The 19,899-nt window shown below is 39.3% G+C and overlaps 1 protein-coding gene across 4 annotated transcripts in view; it reads left to right on the forward strand.

Moving 5' to 3' along the window:
* LOC134344379 (latent-transforming growth factor beta-binding protein 2-like) overlaps positions 1–19,899 on the forward strand; it is a 510,939-nt gene that overhangs the window by 378,150 nt on the left and 112,890 nt on the right. For all 4 annotated transcript variants that reach the window (XM_063044071.1, XM_063044078.1, XM_063044088.1 and 1 more), the window contains one exon: positions 2,788–2,916. In XM_063044071.1, the coding sequence (XP_062900141.1) occupies positions 2,788–2,916 (129 nt within the window). The remainder of the gene's footprint in view (positions 1–2,787; positions 2,917–19,899) is intronic.

Raw genomic sequence — 19,899 nt, forward strand, 5'->3', positions numbered from 1 at the left:
TCTGCAGTAACTTAGCCTCCACAGCCTTCAATGGCAATGAATTCCACAGATTTACTACCCTAATGCTAATCAAATGAAAATTTAAAAAACAGTAAAATAACAGCAAAATTTATTTTTCTTTTTTAGGTCGTAAGTAGTAAATTTTAATTGATCTTAACTAAAGGTTCCTTGAAACCATCAATCATTGTTTTTTAGAATTAATTCTAATAAATTAGCACATGAAATCCAAAGCAATGATGCATGGTCAAGATTGCTGTAAACAAGAACCTAATAATAATGATGATCAAATACAGTATTAAACATTTAGTGCAGTTTTATGTGTATTTCTGACTAATGTCATTATGTATGCAATATTAAAAATAAGATAACATTCTAAATCTAGTTATGAATGAATCTGGAAAATTACTTAGGACAAAGGGTTAGGATCATAATGTTGTGGATAAACTCCAGTAGTTAACTAAGGACAAACCTTCAAATATTTTGAGTTAGTTTTTGTCGTATAGAAATAAATTGCAAAAAGTATATATCATAAGGTAAGTTGTGAATGTGCCAATAGTATTGCAATGTTGTTATTACTATGGAGAGCATACTCTCCTAGAAAATCACTAACACTCACTATGAATGGAAAGCAAACATTTGCAGAAGGTTACAATGCTCCAGGTTTTACACAATTTAAATTCTTAAAGGCTGAATTCAACTTTAATAGGAGATAGACAATAGACTTCTCATTATATAACTGGTAATATTTTCTCTTCCATTCTAATAAGTCAGTTAAATAGAAAGTTAAAAATGGGAGCTGTTCAGATATTGAATTTTACCTCACCTAATTCTGGGAAATTAGAAAGCAACATTTCAATAAATAGTGTAAATATTGAATAAACAATATTTTATTGACATGAGATCAAAGCAGAATACTAAATATCTGCCGCCATATCTGCCGGAGGAAGTGATGGATGCAGGTTCAATTTCAACATTTAAGAGAAGTTTGGATGAGTACATGAATGGGAGGAGTATGGAGAGCTATGGTCCAGGTGCAGGTCGATTGAACTAGGCAGATTAATAGTTCAGTATGGACTAGATGGGCTGAAGAGCCTGTTTCTCTGATGTAATGCTCTATGTCTTTATTAGAATAGATCCTATTCTGTAAATTCATTTCAAATCAAATTAAGAAGTCAATGCAAATGCTTCTTTTAAAATTAATGAAATGAATAATGGTACTGTAAAGTAGAAAGAGTTAATTAAAATGTTACTGTCGATAATATTGCATTCTGAGAACTATGTTCAAAACAGTTTGTTTGAAGTTGAAGTATTTTTTTCAACAAGGCAAACATCAAACATAAACATGAGGCTCAGTGTGGTGAGCTTGATACAGAAAATAGGTATTGGGTTTTACTATTAGATTACATAAAAACGTAGGAACATATAAAGGAACAAGAGTGAACAAGAGTAAACAAGTGGTCCCTCAAGCCTACTCTGCCATCCATTATGATTGTGGTGGATCCAGTCATTTCCTGTCAAGCTGATTCCAAATATTCACTTTCTGATTAGCCTCCTAAAAATGGTGCATGTTTCATCTGATTCTTCTAAACACCTCTGAGTTTATGCGCAGTTTACTAAATCTCTCTCTTACAGCCTGATTACAACACTCTCCACCATCCTGGGAATCAATCTGGTGAACTTTCATTGCATTTCATTGAAATTATATTCTTCCCTGTGTAGGAGAGCCAGACGAATATTCCAAATGAAATCTTAGCCTGGATATATAGGTAATTTCCAATTATGGCAAAACTCCAGTAATTTGCTATCCAACAATTTGATAATCCCAGTGCTTTGGCATGTGGGTCACTGGGTACTGACTCTCAACCCTTCTTGAACCAGAACCTTGGACTTGTGCTTTGTTTTAAAAAAACTCACAGGGTTTTATTCACTCTTTACATATTGGAGCCCTATTCTCAAACTCATTTTCACATCGGAGGTCCATGATCCCATGTTCCATTCCCCACATTTCACACACTTCCTTTGATCCTTGTACCACACTCCCTTTAAACTCGAGTGGATTTGTTGCCCACACTTCTTTGAAACTTTCCGCAGGCTTGTTTCCAATGTTCCTTTTAATCCTACCTAGTTCAATGAAAACTTTATTATTGTACTTTGTAACATACATAAAAAATTGAGAGTGCATTGGTGTATGATATTCAATTGTCTGGACAATCTGTAGTTATGTCCCAGCGAAGTTGTAAGCATTTAGGGTGTACGGTATTTCTGTTTGTGTCGTCAATTCCTCAATTGAGATAAGTCACCTGCAGTTTTAGTTTTTCTTTATCATTTTCTCAACTCTGACTCTAAGTGCTGATGTAATTTTATTTTTTTGTGTACTTAGACATACTCTGGTTATCATAATCTATTCTGTATCATTGTTAGCCGGGGTGAGGTGCTGGTAATGGATGTTGTACCTTTATTTTTGAATGTTGAAGTTTGTACCTTTATTAAAGAAAGTGGGCAAAAAAATGAGTGGGAACTACAAAAGTAAGTCTACCATCTGAGAAAGATAAGCTATAGTGTCTATGATTATGACTACCCTTTAGTATTTGCTGATCCTTTAACTGTAACTCACCTTAGTTTCACCTTACCAAATCTCTTCCCTCACCTATTTAGTTTAAAGCAATTAATAGTAGGTTTGTAATGTGTAATGAACCATTTCAATTTAGTCAATTTTGAGGGTCTTTTCAGCTATTTTTGCTCCTGAACTCCCCTGTACTGTTACACCTACTACATTATGCTCCACAGATATTAATGAATGCTTGACTAAGGATATTTGTGGACCCAATGGAGAATGTATAAACAATGAAGGAGGCTCTTATTACTGCCTTTGTGCTCAGGGCTATACCACTACTCCTGATGGAACAGGCTGTGAAGGTAAGACCTATGTCAATGTCCGCTACTAAAATGCCTACTAAATGTAATGTACATGATTCGTAAACTAACTGAATGTTGAACAAGTGTTTTTTGGCTGTTTTGGTAATCAAGAAGAGGGGAGGGTGGAGGAGCAGTGCTAGGTGATGTTTGGCATTTTAGAAGCTAAATATTCCATCTCCTGTATTGTCACCCTGTTGATAAGGATGTGGGTAATGCAGCAGTGAGAAGTAGTTTGACTTAGACAATCAAGATGAAATTAATTTTTGATTTGGGGAAATATCACAGTAATAGTCAGAAATGAAATTAATGAGGATTCATCCAGTGAAGCTTTGTAGATGGAGCTGAGAAATAAGAAGAGGATGGTCACCTTGCTGGGGTTCTACTATAGGCCCAAAAGAATCAACACGAATTAGAGGAACAAAAATGCAGGGAGATTGTGGAGAGCTGTAAGACTCAGTTTGTCACAGCTGGGGATTTAAACTATCTTAACATTGATTGGGACTGCCATAGTGTTAAGAATTTAACGGGGATGGAATTTATCAGTATGTTCAGGAAATTTCCCTCAAGCAATATATAGAGAACCAAGCAACATATATCACATCACATAATTCAGTGATAATGCATTTGATCCTGCCCTACCAGGGCAAAGACAAAGCTTGTTCTACTCTTTGGTAATAGGGAAAGTGGCAGACGTTAAAGTGGGAGAGCACTTTGGAACCAGTAGCCATATTTCTATTATTTTTAAAACTAGTTATGGAGAGCGATGACTGGTTCACATATTCAAAGTTCTAAGTTGGGGCCAGGTCAATTTTGATGGTATTAAATACAAGCTGGCAAAGATTTATTGGAGCTGGTTGCTTGCAGGTAAAGAGATCTCTGTCAAGTGGAAGGCTTTTAAAAGTAAAATCAAGCTTGCAATGTTCCTGTTGAGAGTGAAGGGCAAGGCTAGCAGGGGTAAGGAACCCTCAATGACAAGAGATATTGAGATCTTGGTCTGGTAAAAAGAAGCATGGGAAGATGTGAAGCCCTGGATGTGTATAGGGGATACAGGAGTATTCTCTAGATGGAAATCAGCAGAGCGAGAAAGGAGACATGGGATATATTTAGAAGATTAAGGAGAATCTAACAGATTCTTAATGAATTAAATGCATTAAACAAAAAAAGAGTAATTTGGGACCCCTTGGAGACGAAGTGGATATCTATGTATGGAGTCACAGGAGATGGGCAAGGATCTCAATGAATGTTTATCCTCTGGTTTTACCTTTAAATAAATGGGTAAATTGGTTTATTGTTGTCACATGTACTGAGTTACAGTGAAAAATGTCATTACAACAGTGCATTGAGGTAGTACAAGGTATAACAGACTGCAGAATAAAATGGTACAGTACAGCAAAAGTGCAGTGCAGGTGTTTAGTAATGTGCACCGTCACAATGGAGTAGATCATGAGTTCAAGAGTCCATTCAATATATTAAAGTTACAGGATAGACCATAAGATATAGCAGCAGAGCTAGGCTATTTGGCCGATCAAAAGAAGCTGGCGTTGAGCCTGTGTATGCTTTTAGGGGTTTTGTATGTTCTGCTGCAATGACAAGGAAGGAAAAGAGAATATCTGAGTGGGTAGGTTCTCCGATTATGCTGGCTGCTTTACTGGAGCCTTAAGAAATAGAGACAGAGTCCATGGAAGGGAGGCCACTTCCCATAGTATGTTGAGTTGTGTCTGTGATTCTCTGCAGTTTTTGTAGTCCTGTGCTGAGCAGTTGCCATACCAAGCTGTGATGCATCCAGATAAGATGTTCCGTATGGTGCATTGATAAAAATCGGTGAGACATGACATGATGACTTTGGAACTAGTTATAGTTAATGAGGATATCTTGCAGATAGTCTGCATACAGTATTGGATGTGCTGGACATCTAAAAATGTATGAAGATAGGCAATCTCTGAAGCCTCAGGTATCTTAATGCACGCTGTGCAGAGGTAGAGAAGAATCTGGAAGTGCCCTAGTTGAGATATTTGCATCATTGTTAATCATGGGTGAGGTGCTGGAAGACTGGAAGGTGGCAAATGTTGTGCTTTTATTTATGAAGGACTGTAAAGGGAAAGGATGGAAACAGAGAATGACAGTGGGAGGTTGTTTCTCAAACTGGGGGGCCATGACTAATGGTGTGCTTCAGAGGTTCTATTGTTGTTTGACGTCTATGTCAACAGCAACACACACACAATGCTGGAGGAAATCAACAGGCCAGGCAGCATCTATAGAAAAGAGTAAACAGTTGACGTTTTGGGTTGAGCCCCTTCAGCTGGACTGGAAAGGAAGGGGAGAAGTCAGAGTAGGAAGGTGGGGGTGGGAAGGAAGAAGCACAAGAGGGCAGGTGATAGGTGAAAGCAAGAAAAGGGAAGGGGATGAAGTAAAGAACTGGGAAGTTGATTGGTGAACAAGATAAAGGGCTGGAGAAATTGAGTCTGATAGAGGACAGAAGACCATGGAAGGAAAGGAAAGGGGGAGGAGCACCAGCAGAAGATAATGGACAAGTTAGAAGATAAAGTGAGAAAGGGAAATGGGAATGGGGAATGGTGAAGGGGGAGGTGTGGCATTTACCAGAAGTTCGAGAAATTGGTGTTCATGCCATCAGGTTGGAGGCTACCCAGACGGAATATTAAGTGTTGCTCCTCCATCCTGATTGTAGTCTCATCCTGGCAGTAGAAAAGGTCATGTCAGAATGGGGATGGGAAGTAAAATTGGAATGGGTGGCCACCGGGAGATCCCGCTTTTTGTTTCAGATAGAGTAAAGGTGCTTGGCGAAACTGTCCCCCAATCTATGGCGGGTCTCACTGATATACAGGAGGCCACACCGGGAGCACTGGATACAGTAGATGACTCCCGCAGACTTGCAGGTGAAGTGTTGCCTCACCTGGAAGGACTGTTTGAGGTACTGAATGGTAGTGATGGAGGAGGTGGAGGGGCAGGTGTAGCACTTGTTCTGCTTGCAAGGATAAGTGCTAGCAGGGAGATCAGTGTGGGGGGACAAACGGGTAAGTGAGTTGCGTAGGGAGCGATTCCTACAGAAAGTGTGGGGGGGGGGAATGGGAAAGGTATGCTTGGTGATGGGATCCTGTTGGAGATGGCGGAAGTTATGGAGAATTATGTGCTGAATGTGGATGGTAGTGAGGTGGTTGGTGACCCACTACAAACTGTTTGGGTTTCTTTATTTAATGAAGATGAATTTACACTAGAGACAGTACAGAGAGGTTACTGTAACCTTGGGAGTGTAAATTTTTCTTCATACCAGAATCTAGAACAGGGGACATTGTTTCAATGTAAGGGATCAACCTTATGGCAAAGAGCGAATCCTACTTCTTGGATTGTGAATCTTTAGAATTATTTACCCCAGAAACCTATAAAGGTTGAGTTGTTGAGTGTAGGAAGGCTGACGCAAAGTATTTTTTAAACTATAATATGCTCAACAATTACAAAGAATAAGTAGAAAAATGGAGTTGAGGTCTGGGTTAGATCATCCATGAGCATTGATTTCCCATGCCAGCTTGCATTTCTCATGTATTAAGTAAAAAAAAAAATATCTTTGAAAATGAAAAATCAGTCTTTATCATATAAAACAGACTTGTTTGATTCCTTAAAATCGATTTACCTCCAGCAGCTGCTGTTCTAATACAGACCACCCTGTCTTCTAATAGAAAAAGAATATTTTCTTAACAAGTTCAGCCAGAAGTCTGAAACAAGATTGTATATATTTGGAAAGGATCTAAATAGATTGGCTTAATTGCACTTTCAGTAACATTGATTTAATATGTGTTTTGTTTCATTATTTTCATATTTCTTCATTACTACCTTACATTTTTAATATTTTTCTTATGAATTTAGGTAACGCACCATTTTCTTCTGGTCTTTTTCCTTCTCATCTTTCCAAATGTTAAGTTTGATTAAATCTTTGACCCAATCGACTGCATTACTGTTAGCACACAATTTCAGTTGACCCCTTGAACTGAAGTATACTAGCTTCTGAATGCAATCCATTTAGGAAAAGGAGAAAGGATGAAGAGTAGGTGAAATAATACTATTTATTAGCAGCTACAATGAAAGCAAAAATAGAATCCATATTGATCCAGATAAAATCTAAAAAGGATCATTGGCACTAATTGCTGCATCCTGCAGATGATCTAATAAAGAAAATTGTGTGGCAAGTGAAATATGGAGACAAATTCAAGAAAGTCAACTGCATCATTTTTAAATGGACAACAGGAATAAGGAAGTAAAATTCCTATAAGGTGTATAGGAATCCAGTCTAACCCAATTTGTAGAGAATTCATTAGTGGGGAATTCGCTATTCAATCTAATAGTAAAGAATGAACTGGATCCATCGAGAAGTGAAAGTAGGCAAGTACCCCGGTACTAGTGTGAATATCACAATAGACTCAGTGATAATCATGGAAAAGAACAAAAATGTGGTCAACAGATTTGGAAGAAGTTGAATTTGACATGGTTTAAATAGAATAGATTAGCAAGGTCACAAAAGTTGAACAATCCATACCAGGCATGCATAAAAAGAGTTACTTTTTAATCCGGATAGCAATCACGATTTCAAAGGCAGAGTTTCGCAGAGGTTTCTCTTGAGTTGAGGAGCGACCAGTCAGCAAGAGGTATTGTGTAAAAAGAGCTATCTTTCAGTCAGGTCCACATTCAAGATTTAAAAAGCAGAGCTTCGAGCCAGGTTTCTCTGAGTTGGACAGTCCACACCCGGGGAGCGTGAAAAGAGCTTCTTTTTAATCAGGGCAGCGAGTGAAATTTTAAAAGCAGAGTTTTGCGGCAGTTTCTCTGAGTTGCTGAGCAACCAATCAACAAGAGGGATTCATTAGCAAGGGGAAAAACAAGTAACGCAGGTGCAAGCAGACCGGCCATTCTTGTGAGTGTGCCGGTCTTTAGGGTGGCTTAGGCAAGATCAGGTTTGGGTGAAATAAATTATCTTGTAATTTACTCTCTCTGTATTCATATTTGTTTATTCCTCACCTGCTTGTGCATAATATAGTGGGAATGGCTCCAGGGGCAGTGTTTTGTACCATGTGTGGGACGTGGGAAGTCTGGGAGACTGAAGGTAAACACATCTGCACCAGGTGTACCAAGCTACTGGTCCTAAGAGAACGTGTTAAGGAACTGGAGATGCAGCTCGATGACCTTTGACTCATACGGGAGAATGAGGAGGTGATAGATAGCAGCTACAGGAAGGTACTCACCCCAGAGTTGCAGGAGACAGGTAACTGGGTGATATTCAAGAGAAGTAGGGGAAAGACACAGCCAGTGCAGTGTACACCTAAGGCTGTTCCCCTCAATAATAAGTATATAATTTTAGATACTATTGCTTGGGGGGAGCCATAGTGACTGGGTTGCTGGTACTGAGTAAGTTACTATGGTTCAGAAGAGTATAGAGGTGAAGAGGACTACAGTGTTGATATGAGATTCTTCAGTCAGAGGAATAGAGACGAGTTTCTGTGAGTGTGATAGAGACACCCAGATGGTATGTTGCCTCCCTAGCGTCAGGATCAGAGATGTCTCGGATTGTGTCCATGGCATTTTCAAGTGTAAGTGTGAGCAGCCAGAAAGAAGTCTTGGTACGTAATGGCACCAGTGACATAGGTTGACAAGGTGAGGAGGTCCTGAAGAGAGATTTTAGGGAGCTAGGTAGATAGCTGAGAAACAGGATCTCTAGGGTAGTAATCTCTGGATTGCTGCCTGTGTCATGTACCAATGAGGTTAAGAATGGGATGATTTGGCAGGTGAATGTATGGCTGAGGAACTGGGGCAGGGGAAGGGGTTTAGATGTATGGATCATTGGGATCTCTTCTAGGGAAGGTATGACCTATACAAATGGGACAGGATACACCTGAACCAGAGGGGGTCCAATATCCTTGGAGGCAGGTTGACCAGAGTTGTCCGAGTGGGTTTAAACTAATTTGGCAGAGGGATGGGAACCAGAGCGGGCGTGCTGAAGATGAGGTAGGTGGGTTACAAACAGAGGCAATGTGTAGTGAAACTGCTAACAAGGAGAAGCTGTTGATAGGGCAAAGTTGCAGTTAATGAGATGAGTTGCAATGTAAAAGGTGGACAAAACTGAAAAGGGTGAATACAGGAATAAAGGTGGTACATTTGAATGTGCACAGTATACGAAATAAGGTGAACTTGCAGCACAGTTGCAGATTGGCATATACGATGTTGTAGGCATCACTGAATCATGGCTAAAAGAAGAGTATAGCTAGAAGCATAATGTCCAAGGTTACACATTGTTTTGAAAGGATAGGCAGGAAGGCAAAGGGGTTGGCATGGCTCTGTTGGTAAAAAATTAAATTAAGTCATTGGAAGAGATGACATAGGGTCGGAAGGTGTTGTGGATACAGCTAAGGAACTGCAAGGGTAAAAAGACCTTGAAGGGAGGTATATACAGTCCCCCAAACAGTAGGAAGTACATTGTCTGCAAGTTAAAATGGGACATAAAAAAATGCATGCCAAAAGAGCAATGTTACAATAGTCATGGGGGATTTCAATATGAAGGTAGATTGGGAAAATCAAGTTGGTGTGGGACTCCAAGAGGGTGGATCTCCAGAATGCTTATGAGATGGCTTTTTAGAGCAGCTTGGGGTTGAGTCCACCAGGGGATGAGCTATTCTAGATTGGGTGTTGTGCAATGAACCTGAATTGATTTGAGAACTTAAGGTAAAAAAAAAGCTCTTAGGGGCAAGTGATCATAATATAATGGTCTTCACCCTGAAATTTGAGGAGAAGCTAAAGACAGATGTATCACTATTACAGTGGAGTAAAGGGAATTAAAGAGGCTTGAGAGAGGATTTGGCCAGAATTTATTAGAAAAGAACACTGACAAGGATGATGGCACAGCAGCAATGGCTGGAAAATCTGGAAGCAATTCAGAAGACATAGGATATATACATCCCAAAAAGGAAGTATTCTAAAGGTAAGATGACACAACCATGGCTAACAAGGGAAGTCAATGCCAACATAAAAGCCAAAGAGAGGGCAAATAATAGAGCAAAATAAGTGGGAAGTTAGAAGATTAGAAAGATTTTAAATACCAACAGAAGACAACTAGAAAAATCATTAAGAAGGTAAAGATAGAATATCCAAGTAAGTTAGCCAATAATATTAAAGAGGATACCAAAGTTTCTCCAGATACATAAAGTGTAAAAAAAGAGAAAAGAATGGATATTGGATTGCTGGAATACAATGCTGGAGAGGTAGTAATGGGGGACAAGGAAATGGCACACGAACTGAATAAGTATTTTTCATCATTCTTCACTGTGGAAGACAGTAGCACTATGCTGGAAGTTCCAAGTGTCAGGGGTCCTGAAGTGTATGACATTACCATTACTAGGGTGAAGATTTTTGGAAAGCAGAAAGGTGTGAAGGTAAATAAGTCACCTGGACCGGATGGTGTACACACCAGGGTTCTGAAAAAGCTGGCTGAAGAGATTGTGAAGGCATTAGTGGTGATCTTTCAAGAATCACTACATTCTGGAATGGTTCTGGAAGACTGGAAAATTGCAATTGTTACTCCACTCTTCAGGAAGGGAGAAAGGAAGAAAAAAAGAAACTATAGGCCAGTTAGTCCAACCTCAGTGGTTGGGAAGATTTTAAGGATGAGTTCTCATGGTAATTAGAGGCACATGATAAAAATAGGCCGTAGTTAGCATGGTTTCCTCAAGGAAATATTTAGCTTGACAATTCTGTTGGAATTCTATGAAGAAATAACAAGCTGTATTGACAAAGCAGCATCGCTTGACATTGAGTACTTGGCTTTTCAGAAAGCCTTTGACAGAGTGCCATACATGAGGCTGCTTAACAAGCTATGATCCCATGTTATTACAGGAAAGCATGGATAAAGCAGTGGCCGATTGACAGAAGAGGGAATAAAGGGAGTTTTTCTGGTTGGCTGCTGGTGGCTAGTTGTGAACTACAGGAGTCTTTGTTGGGACCGAATTTTTTTACGTTATATGTCAATGATTTTGATGATGGAATTGATGGCTTTGTTGCAAAGTTTACAGACAATATGAAGATAGGTGGAGGGTCAAGCAGTTTTGAGGAAGTAGAGAGGCTATAGATGGACTTAGATTAGGAGAATGGGCAAAGAAGTAACAGATGGACTACAGTGTTGGGAAGCGTATGGTCATGCACTTTGGTAGAATAAATGAAAAGGTTGATTATTTTCTAAATGGAGAGAAAATACAAAAATCTGAGGCGCAACTGGATTTTGAAGTCCTTGTGCAGGATTCCTTAAAGATTAATTTGTAGGTTGAGTCTGCAGTGAGGAAGGCAAACGTGATGTTAGCATTTATTTCAATTTATTGCACTAGAATATAAAAGGAGGGATGGAATGTTGAGACTTTATAAAGCACTGTTGAGGCCTCACTGGGAGTATTGTAAGCAGTTTTGAGCCCCTTATCTTATAAAGGATGTGCTGAAATTGGAGAGCGTTCAATGAAGATTCACAAAAATGTTTCCAGGATTAAACGGTTTGTCATATGAAGAACGTTTAATGGCTCTGAGCCTGTGTTTGCTGGAATTCAGAAGAAAGAATGGTGACCTCATTGAAACCTACCATATGGTGAAAGGCTTTGATAGAGTGGATGTGGAGAGGATGGGAGATTGGGAGAGTCTAAGACCAGAGGACACAGCCTCACAATAGAGGGGTGTCCTCTTAGAATGGAGATGAGGACATCTCATTAGCTAGCAAGTGGTGAATCTGTGCAATTCATTGCCACTGGCAGCTGTGGAGTCCAAGTCTTTACGTATATTTAAGGCAGAGTTTGATAGATTCTTGATTGGTCAGTGAATGAAAGGATATGGTTATATGGCAGGAGATTGGGGATGAGAGGAAAAATGGCTCAACCATGATGAAATGGCAGGGCAGACTCGATGAGCCAAATGACTTAATTCTGCTCCTATAGCTTATGGTCTTATGATCTAAACCAAGCGTTTGGTTTTGTTGCTAGAGGGTTCAAAATAAAGGTGGGTAAGTTGTGTTAAATCTTATGGAATTTTGGTTAGAGCTCTCTTGGAATACTCTGCACAGTCCTAGTTGCCATATTATAAAAAGAAAACGGCCAATAGAGTGAGTGCAAAGCCACAAATTTGAAAGAATACATATCAGGAAAAAATGAATAGCCTGATATCTTTCTTAAGCAACAGGTGGTTAAACCAGTACCTAACAGAGGCTTTTAACATGCTGATAGGTTTCAATAGAGTGATACACAAAGAAAGCTTCCATTTATGAGGGAGCAATACTAGAGGGCATCTATATAAACCAGATGCCAAGGAATTCAGAAGAATCTTGAGAACATGAAACTTGCTAATATAGCGAACAATGGTACTGAATAGAAGTGATGCATTTGAAGGGAAGGAGTAGGGAATAGAGATTGTGTGCTGATAGATTTAGGTAAGAATAGACAGCAGATAGTTCAAATTGAACATAGAAGCTGTTGTGGATTGGTTAAGCTTCATGTAGTATATTCTCTGCATTCAACACTATCATACCCTCAAAACTAACCACTAATCTCCAAGACCTAAGCCTTGATATCTTCTTTTGCCATTGGGTACTTGATTTCCTCACTTGAAGACCCCAGTCTGTTTGGATTGGCAACAACATCTCCTCCAAAGTCACCATCAACATAGGTGCATCACAAGGCTGTGAGTTTAGTCCTGCTCTGCTTGCTTTATACTTAGGACTGTGAGGCTAAGTATAACTCCAACACTGCATTTAAATTTGCTGATGACACCACTGTTGTTGGCCAAATCAAAGATGGTGATGAATTGACATATAGGTGGGAGATTTGAAAATCTAATTGAGTGGTACCATAACAACAACATCTCATTCTACTTCAGCAAAAACAAAGTGCTGATTATTGATTACAGGAGGAAGAAATTGAAGGTCTATGAGCCAGAGTTCATTATGGGATCAGAGGTAGAGAGGGTCAGTAACTTTTAATTTCTGGGCATTATCATGTCAGAGGATCTGTCCTAGGACCAGTACATAAATGCCATTACAAGGAAGGCATGGCAGCATCTCTACTTTCTTATAGGTTTGCCTAGATTTGGCATGTCATCTAAAATTTCGACTAACTTCTATAGATGAACAACGGAGAGTACCCTGATTGGTTGCATCATGGCCAATGCCCAAGAATAGGAAAGTCTTCAGGGACATAACTAATATCCTCCTTCTTTAAAGAATAGAGTTGCCCTTTCTCCACACCTGCATCGTCTCCATTTCCCGGTTATCGGTGTTAAGTCCATCTTACTGCTGCCTTAACAGGATAGAGTTCCTCTTGTTCTCATTAACCACCCAATGAGCCTCCGCATCTGACATACCATTCTCTGCAACGTCTGCCATCTACAATGGGATTCTACCACCAAGTGCATCTTTACTCCCCCCTCCCCCCCCCACCGACTCTCTGCTTTCTACTGGTATACTGGTATCGCTTCCTCCATGATTCCCTTGTCCATTCGTCCCTCCCCACTAATATTCATCATGGCACTTATCCTTGCAAGTGGCCAAAATGCTGCACATAACCATTCATCTCTTCCTTCACCTCCATTCAGAGTCCCAAACAGTCCTTCCAGGTGGGACAACACTTCACCTGCGAAACTTTTGGGGTTATCTGTTGTATCCAGTGCTCTCGATGCAGCCTCTATATTGGTGAGACTTGATGTAGATTGGGGAAACACTTTGTCAGCACCTCAGTTCCATCCACAAAAAGCAGAATTTCCAGATAGCCAACTATTTTAATTCCTGTCCCCATTCGTATTCCAACATGTCGGTCCGTAGCCTCTTCTTCTGTGCACTCTCAGGTTGGAATGGCCCTTTGCCTTTTCCACCTATCACTTCCCAGCTTCTTACTTCATTACCCCCTCCCCTCCTAACTGCCTTCACCTCTCACCACCTAGCTTGTTCTCCTTCCCCTCCTGACCTTCTTATTTTGGCATCTTCCCCCTTACTTTCCAGTCCTGCTGAAAGACCTCAGCCCAAAACATTGACTGTTTATAATTTCTATTGATGCTACCGACCTAGTGAGTTCCTCCATCCAGGCCTGTGATGTTGAATTGACAAAAAGTGAATACAGCCCAGTCCATTACAGGAAAACTCCTCCTCACCTTTGAGCACATCTACAAAGAGTGTTGTTGCAATAAAACAACATCCATTATCAAGGACCCCTACCATCCAGGTCGTGCTTTCTTCTGATGAATGATTTCGGCCCAAAATGGCGACTGTTTACTCTTTTTCATAGATTCTGCCTGGCCTGCTGAGTTCCTCCAGCATTTTGTGTGTCATGCTCTCTTCTCGCTGCTACCACCAGGAAGTAGGTACTGGAGTTACCATATACCAAGTTCAGGAACAGTTTACCTCTCAACCATCAGGCTTCTGAACCAAGATGGATAACTTCACTTTCTACAAAATTGAACTGATCACTGAATGCAACCCATGGACTCACTTTTAAGGACTTTACAGCTCATACTCTCAGTATTTATTTACTTAATTATTTATTTTTTGTACTTGCACAGTTTTTCTTTTTGCACATTGGTTGCTTGTCAGTCTATTTGTGTAGTTTTTCATTGCTTCTATTGTATTTTTTGTTCTACTGGGAATGCTTGCAAGAAAATTAATCTCAGGGTAGTACCTACATGTACATACTTTGATAATGAATTTACTTTGAACTTTGAAACTTACAACGTATATAGAGTGGAAATGAAATTTCAGACCCTTTTAAACCTCAGTAAAAAATTGATGTAATTAGTAAAACCTTTAGGATTATAGTAAAAATATGATTATAAAGAAAACAGTATTTTCTGCAATAAATGAGGACAGCAGATACACATCCATTGCCATTACAGAACATTAGCTCAGAGCAGCTTAGACTCTACAATTTTATGAGGTAATTAATGTAATGTAATTTTAGAAGTGAAGAGATTGCCAGAAGCGCCTTGAATAAACAATGTTGGATAGTTCTCTGGCTAGATGTATGTGCACTGAGTGTACTGTCAATTAGCCAAGTTATCATATCTTGGATACTATGTTACAGCAAGATAATTTTTCCACCTCAAACTATGTCACATTTCCAGGCTTTTGTTTGGACATCTTTGTCAATGGAAATTATCAAGTTATGAAATTTTAAAAAATATGTTTTGGGTTGAAACTTACTTTAAAATGGTTAGTTTTTCATGAAAGTCATAATCTGCTAATCTGTAGACAAGTGAAAAGTTTTTATAAACTAATTGGAATTTAGTATTTTTCCCAGAATTGCAGTCATAGCAATTTGGTGGCTTGTCTCCAAAAGTGATAAACAGTTTAGCCTCCCCCTTCTCCTATTTCTTACATTCTTACACTTTGTTAACTACCTGATGGAACATAAAATTCAAGTATGATGATTAGAAAACAAGGTATTTAATATGCTCAACTGAATCATATTTGAGCAGTAGAAAATAAACTGACTTTTAGATCAAAGTTCAAAGTAAATTTATTATCAAAGTGTATCGCGATATACAACCCTGAGATTCATGTTCCTGTGGGTATACTCAACAAATCTTTAGAATAGTAAGTACTATGTAACAGAATCAATGAGTGACTGCCAAACTAGGGCTTTCATCTGGAGTGCAGAAGGCAACACACTGCAAATGCAAAAAGAAGAAACAATAATATAAATAAATAAGCAATAAATATAAAGAAGCTGAAATGAAGAGTGCTTAAAAGTGAGTCCATTGGTTGTGGGAACATTTCAATGATAGGGCAAGTGAAATTGAGTAAAGTTATCCCCTTTGTTCAAGATCCTGATGGTTGAGGGGGACTAACTGCTCCTAAACCTGGTGTGCGAGACCTAAGGCTCTTGCACCTTCCTCCTGATGGCAGGAGTGAGAAGAGAGCATATCCTGGGAGGTGGGGGTCCCTGATGATGGATGGTACTTTCCTGTGATAGTGGTTCATGTAGATGTGCTCAAAGGTGGGGAGAGCTTTACTTGTGATGGACTGAGCCATATCCATTACTTTTTGTAGAAATTATCCGTTCAAGGGCATTAGTGTTTCCATATCAGGCTGTGATGCAGCCAGTCAATATACTCTCCACCACACATCTATAGAAGTTTGTCAGTGTTTTGGATATCATGCTGAATCTCTGCAAACTCTTAAGGAAGTAGAGGTGCTGCCACACTTCCTTCATAATTGCTCTTATGTGTTGGGCCCAGAACAGGTCCACTAAAATAAGATCACTGAAGAATTTAAAGTTGCTAACCCTCTCCGCCTCTGTCTCCCCAGTTGCTTCAGAGAGATCGTACCTGGTCCTCTTGTAACTTTCCTGGTAACCAGACTCTCATCTGGCTCTCAGCAGATTTCAGATCTCATGGTTCATCCAGAGCTTCTAATTGGGAAGACTCTGAATGATTTATTGGGGACACACTCACCTACAGCTGTTTTAATAAAGTCCGTGACAACAGTGGTGTATTCATTCAGAACCCTAGATGTGTGCTTGAACACGGCTCAGTCCACTGACTCGAAGCAATCCCATAGCCATTCCTCTGCCTCTCGCGACAACCTCTTTGTCGTCCTAATCTCTGGAGCTTTGCTCTTTAGCCTCTGCCTGTTTGCATGCAGAAGAAGGCCAGCCAAGTGATCTGGTTTACCAAAATGCAGTCTGGGCAAGGGATGTTAGGCACTTCTTATCTTAGTATAACAGTAGTCCAGTATGTTGGGACCTCAGGGACTACAGGTTATATGCTGATGGTAATTAGGTAGGGATTTCTTCAAACAAGCCTGGTTGAAGTCTCCGACTATGATTTGAAATGCTTTGGGATGGACTATTCCTTGTTTGAAGGCGGTTTCACATAATATCCCGAGCGCTTGATTATAGTCGGCTGTTGGTGGTATGTAAATTGCAGTCAGGCTTACGGAGGAGAACTCCCTCGGTAAATAGAACAGATGATATTTGACTGTTAGGTGTTCAAGTTCAGGGAAATAAGAGTTTGACAAACCACCACATCGGAGCACCAACGAGAGTTTATCATAAAACACACACCTCATCCTTTTGCCTTTCCCGACTCAGCAGTTAGGTCCATTCTGTAAATTGAGAAGGCTATGGGTTTGATCACTGTATCTGGCATGCCTGGAGAAAGCCACGTTACAATCAAGCATACAATGGAACACACTTTCAGTTCTCTTTGATCCAGCAGTCTTGCCCTCAGATCCTCAATCTTGCTCTCCAGCAACTTCATATTTGCCAACAAAATGTTACATTTCAACATATTTTCCAGTGCAGTATGATGCACAAAACAATGTCCAAAATTCTATCAATAGCTTGTCTTGGTCCACCCAAGTAGATGCTGCAGCCAAGAATGTGCACCTCAGAAGACTAAGGAAACTTGGCATGTACCCATTGACCCTCACCATCTATTGATACACCATGGAAAGCATCCTATCTGAATGCATCACAGCTTGGTATTACAATTGTTCTACCCAAGACCACAAGAAATTGCAGAGAATTGTATACAGCTCAGCCCATCACAAAAACAAAACCCCTCTCCAAGGAATATGTCTGCACTTCATGCTGCCTCAGAGAAGCGGCCAACATAATCAAAGACTTCTCTCATTCCAGACATTCCCTTTTCTCTCTCCTTGCACCAGGCAGAAAATACAGCAGTTTGAAATCTTGCATCACCAAGCTCAAGGACAGCTCCTATCTTGCTATTATAAGATTCTTGAATCAACCTTGTGTACAACACCATAGGTCCATTAGATATTGGAGCAGAAATAGGCCATTTGGCCCACTGAGTCTGCTCTGCCATTTCATCATGGCTGATCCATTTTTATGTGATTCATTTGTATGATATTGTGAAGTCAAGACTTCATCTTTCTACCTTGTCATGGCACTTGCTCCTTATTGTCGGTTTGCAATAACTCTTTCTGTAATTGTAACACTTTAGGCTGCATTCTGTTATTGCTTTTTGCTTGTACTACCTCGTTGAACTCGTGCTATGAAAGATCTGTATGGCTGGCCGGTAAAATAGAATTTCACAATATCTTGGTACCTGTGATAATAATAAACTAATTATCAATTGCCAATTCTGAAATTTATTCATTAAAGATAAATAAAATAAACTGGGAAGGCATATGGGGCAGTGTCTTCTTTATTTTATTACAGTTTCATGGATTTAAGTTGTATTCATAGAAATTTGGATGTCTGACTCCAAACATTATTTTGTGTATCATACCACACTGTAAAATTTAATTGTTACAATTGAAACTAAGTGCTGCCTCAACTGGTGTTAACTGGATCCACTTGTGGAAAACTGAAGAAATATGCATGGAAAAGTCACAGTCAGATTGCAAAGCACTTCATCTTATTTTATTTTCCTGTGTTTTGTAAGCTGCAAGGCAATATGAGTAAGTAGCACACTGAAGACAAGAATGTATCCACAGCAGATATTTATCAATGAATGTAGTTATAAATATTCAACAAATATCACCATTCCTTTGATACACAAATATTGTTGAAGAGGTTTATAAATATAGAATTTCAGTGTGTAACAATTGAGCCACTTTCTCAAAAGGGCTAACAATAATGAGTGATTAATGATTATTTAAGTTACTTAGATGGAGAATCATTGGATGGTTAAGGATGCAGCAATGAGTTCAGATGTGCAAAGGCTCAATGATGTTAAAACCTTAGATATTAACATCCAAGCACAATTTTATATAGTACTGCAGATTCATTGATATCATTAACTCTCTCCCAGTAAATAATTCTCTCCCAATCTTTAAAATGGTGTAAAATAAATAAAGTTTTGGCATAAAAATATATCGTAAAAACACATTTCCCTCCAAAGCCAAAACAAATAAAATTGTGCTTGGATGTTAATATCTAAGATTTTAACATCATTGAGCCTTTGCACGTCTGAACTCATTGCTGCATCCTATGAAAGGAAACTGGCGACTTTCATAAGGAAACCAGAGCTAGTGGGAAGATAGAGGATTGGGGGAGTTCTCAAAAACTTGCAGGAGGAAACCAAGATGGTCATTTGGAAGGAAAAGATGAATTATGAAAGGAAACTGGCGACTAATAATTTCCAGACATCAATGGTATAGTGGTGTGGATCTATTTCAAAAAAGGTACACTTTGACAAGCATAAAATAACAAACCAGAAACAGTACAAAATTGTAAGAACAAATTGTGAATAAGATAATAAACTGGTTGAGAGTAATGCAGTTGATAATGTGCATATGAACATTCAAAAAAATATTTGACTAAGTAACATAAGCTTGTAACCAAATTTGAATCCTGTGTGAAAAGAGACTGAAAAAGAGCGTACAAATTTAAGATAAATTAAGGTCACACCAGGTGCAGTATATGAGAGCAGATACCCTTGCACAAGTACTGGGAGATTTACAGTAAGCTTTGGAAGAATGAAGTTGTTCATGGAGAATTGAAGGGCAGAAATGAACCCGGTAATTGCTAATAGAGGTAAACAAGGAAGAACTAGGAATTATTTATCTGGGAGTCCAGAAAGAGCATCCATTGTACTTTTTTCTTTTTTTCATGGTTTCTTTACTTTCTACTCTTCATTAATTGAAATATGACCATGCTTATCCACTCATGACTGTGTGGCTAAGCACAGCTCCAATGCTATCTTCAAATCTGAAATCTGAATCACAGGTGGTGATGAATGAACTTACTGGAGCAAGAGATGTCACCTATCCTCTTGCTTGACATCAGCAAACTAACAAGCTGATTTTTGGCTTCAAGAGAAGGAAGCATGGCAGCAGCTGAGAGAGTTAGCAGCTTTAAATTCTTTGGTGCTAATATCAGATGATCTGTCCTAGGCCCAGCAATCATAACATGCAATCATAAGAAAGTACAGATGCTGGTGTGCTTCCCTGAGGAGACCAAAGGAGTTCTGCTTGTTGTTATACTCTAACAAACTTCTACA

The sequence above is a fragment of the Mobula hypostoma genome, chromosome 1 (genome assembly GCF_963921235.1).
Source record: "Mobula hypostoma chromosome 1, sMobHyp1.1, whole genome shotgun sequence".
In the NCBI taxonomy this organism is placed as follows: Eukaryota; Metazoa; Chordata; class Chondrichthyes; order Myliobatiformes; family Myliobatidae; genus Mobula; species Mobula hypostoma.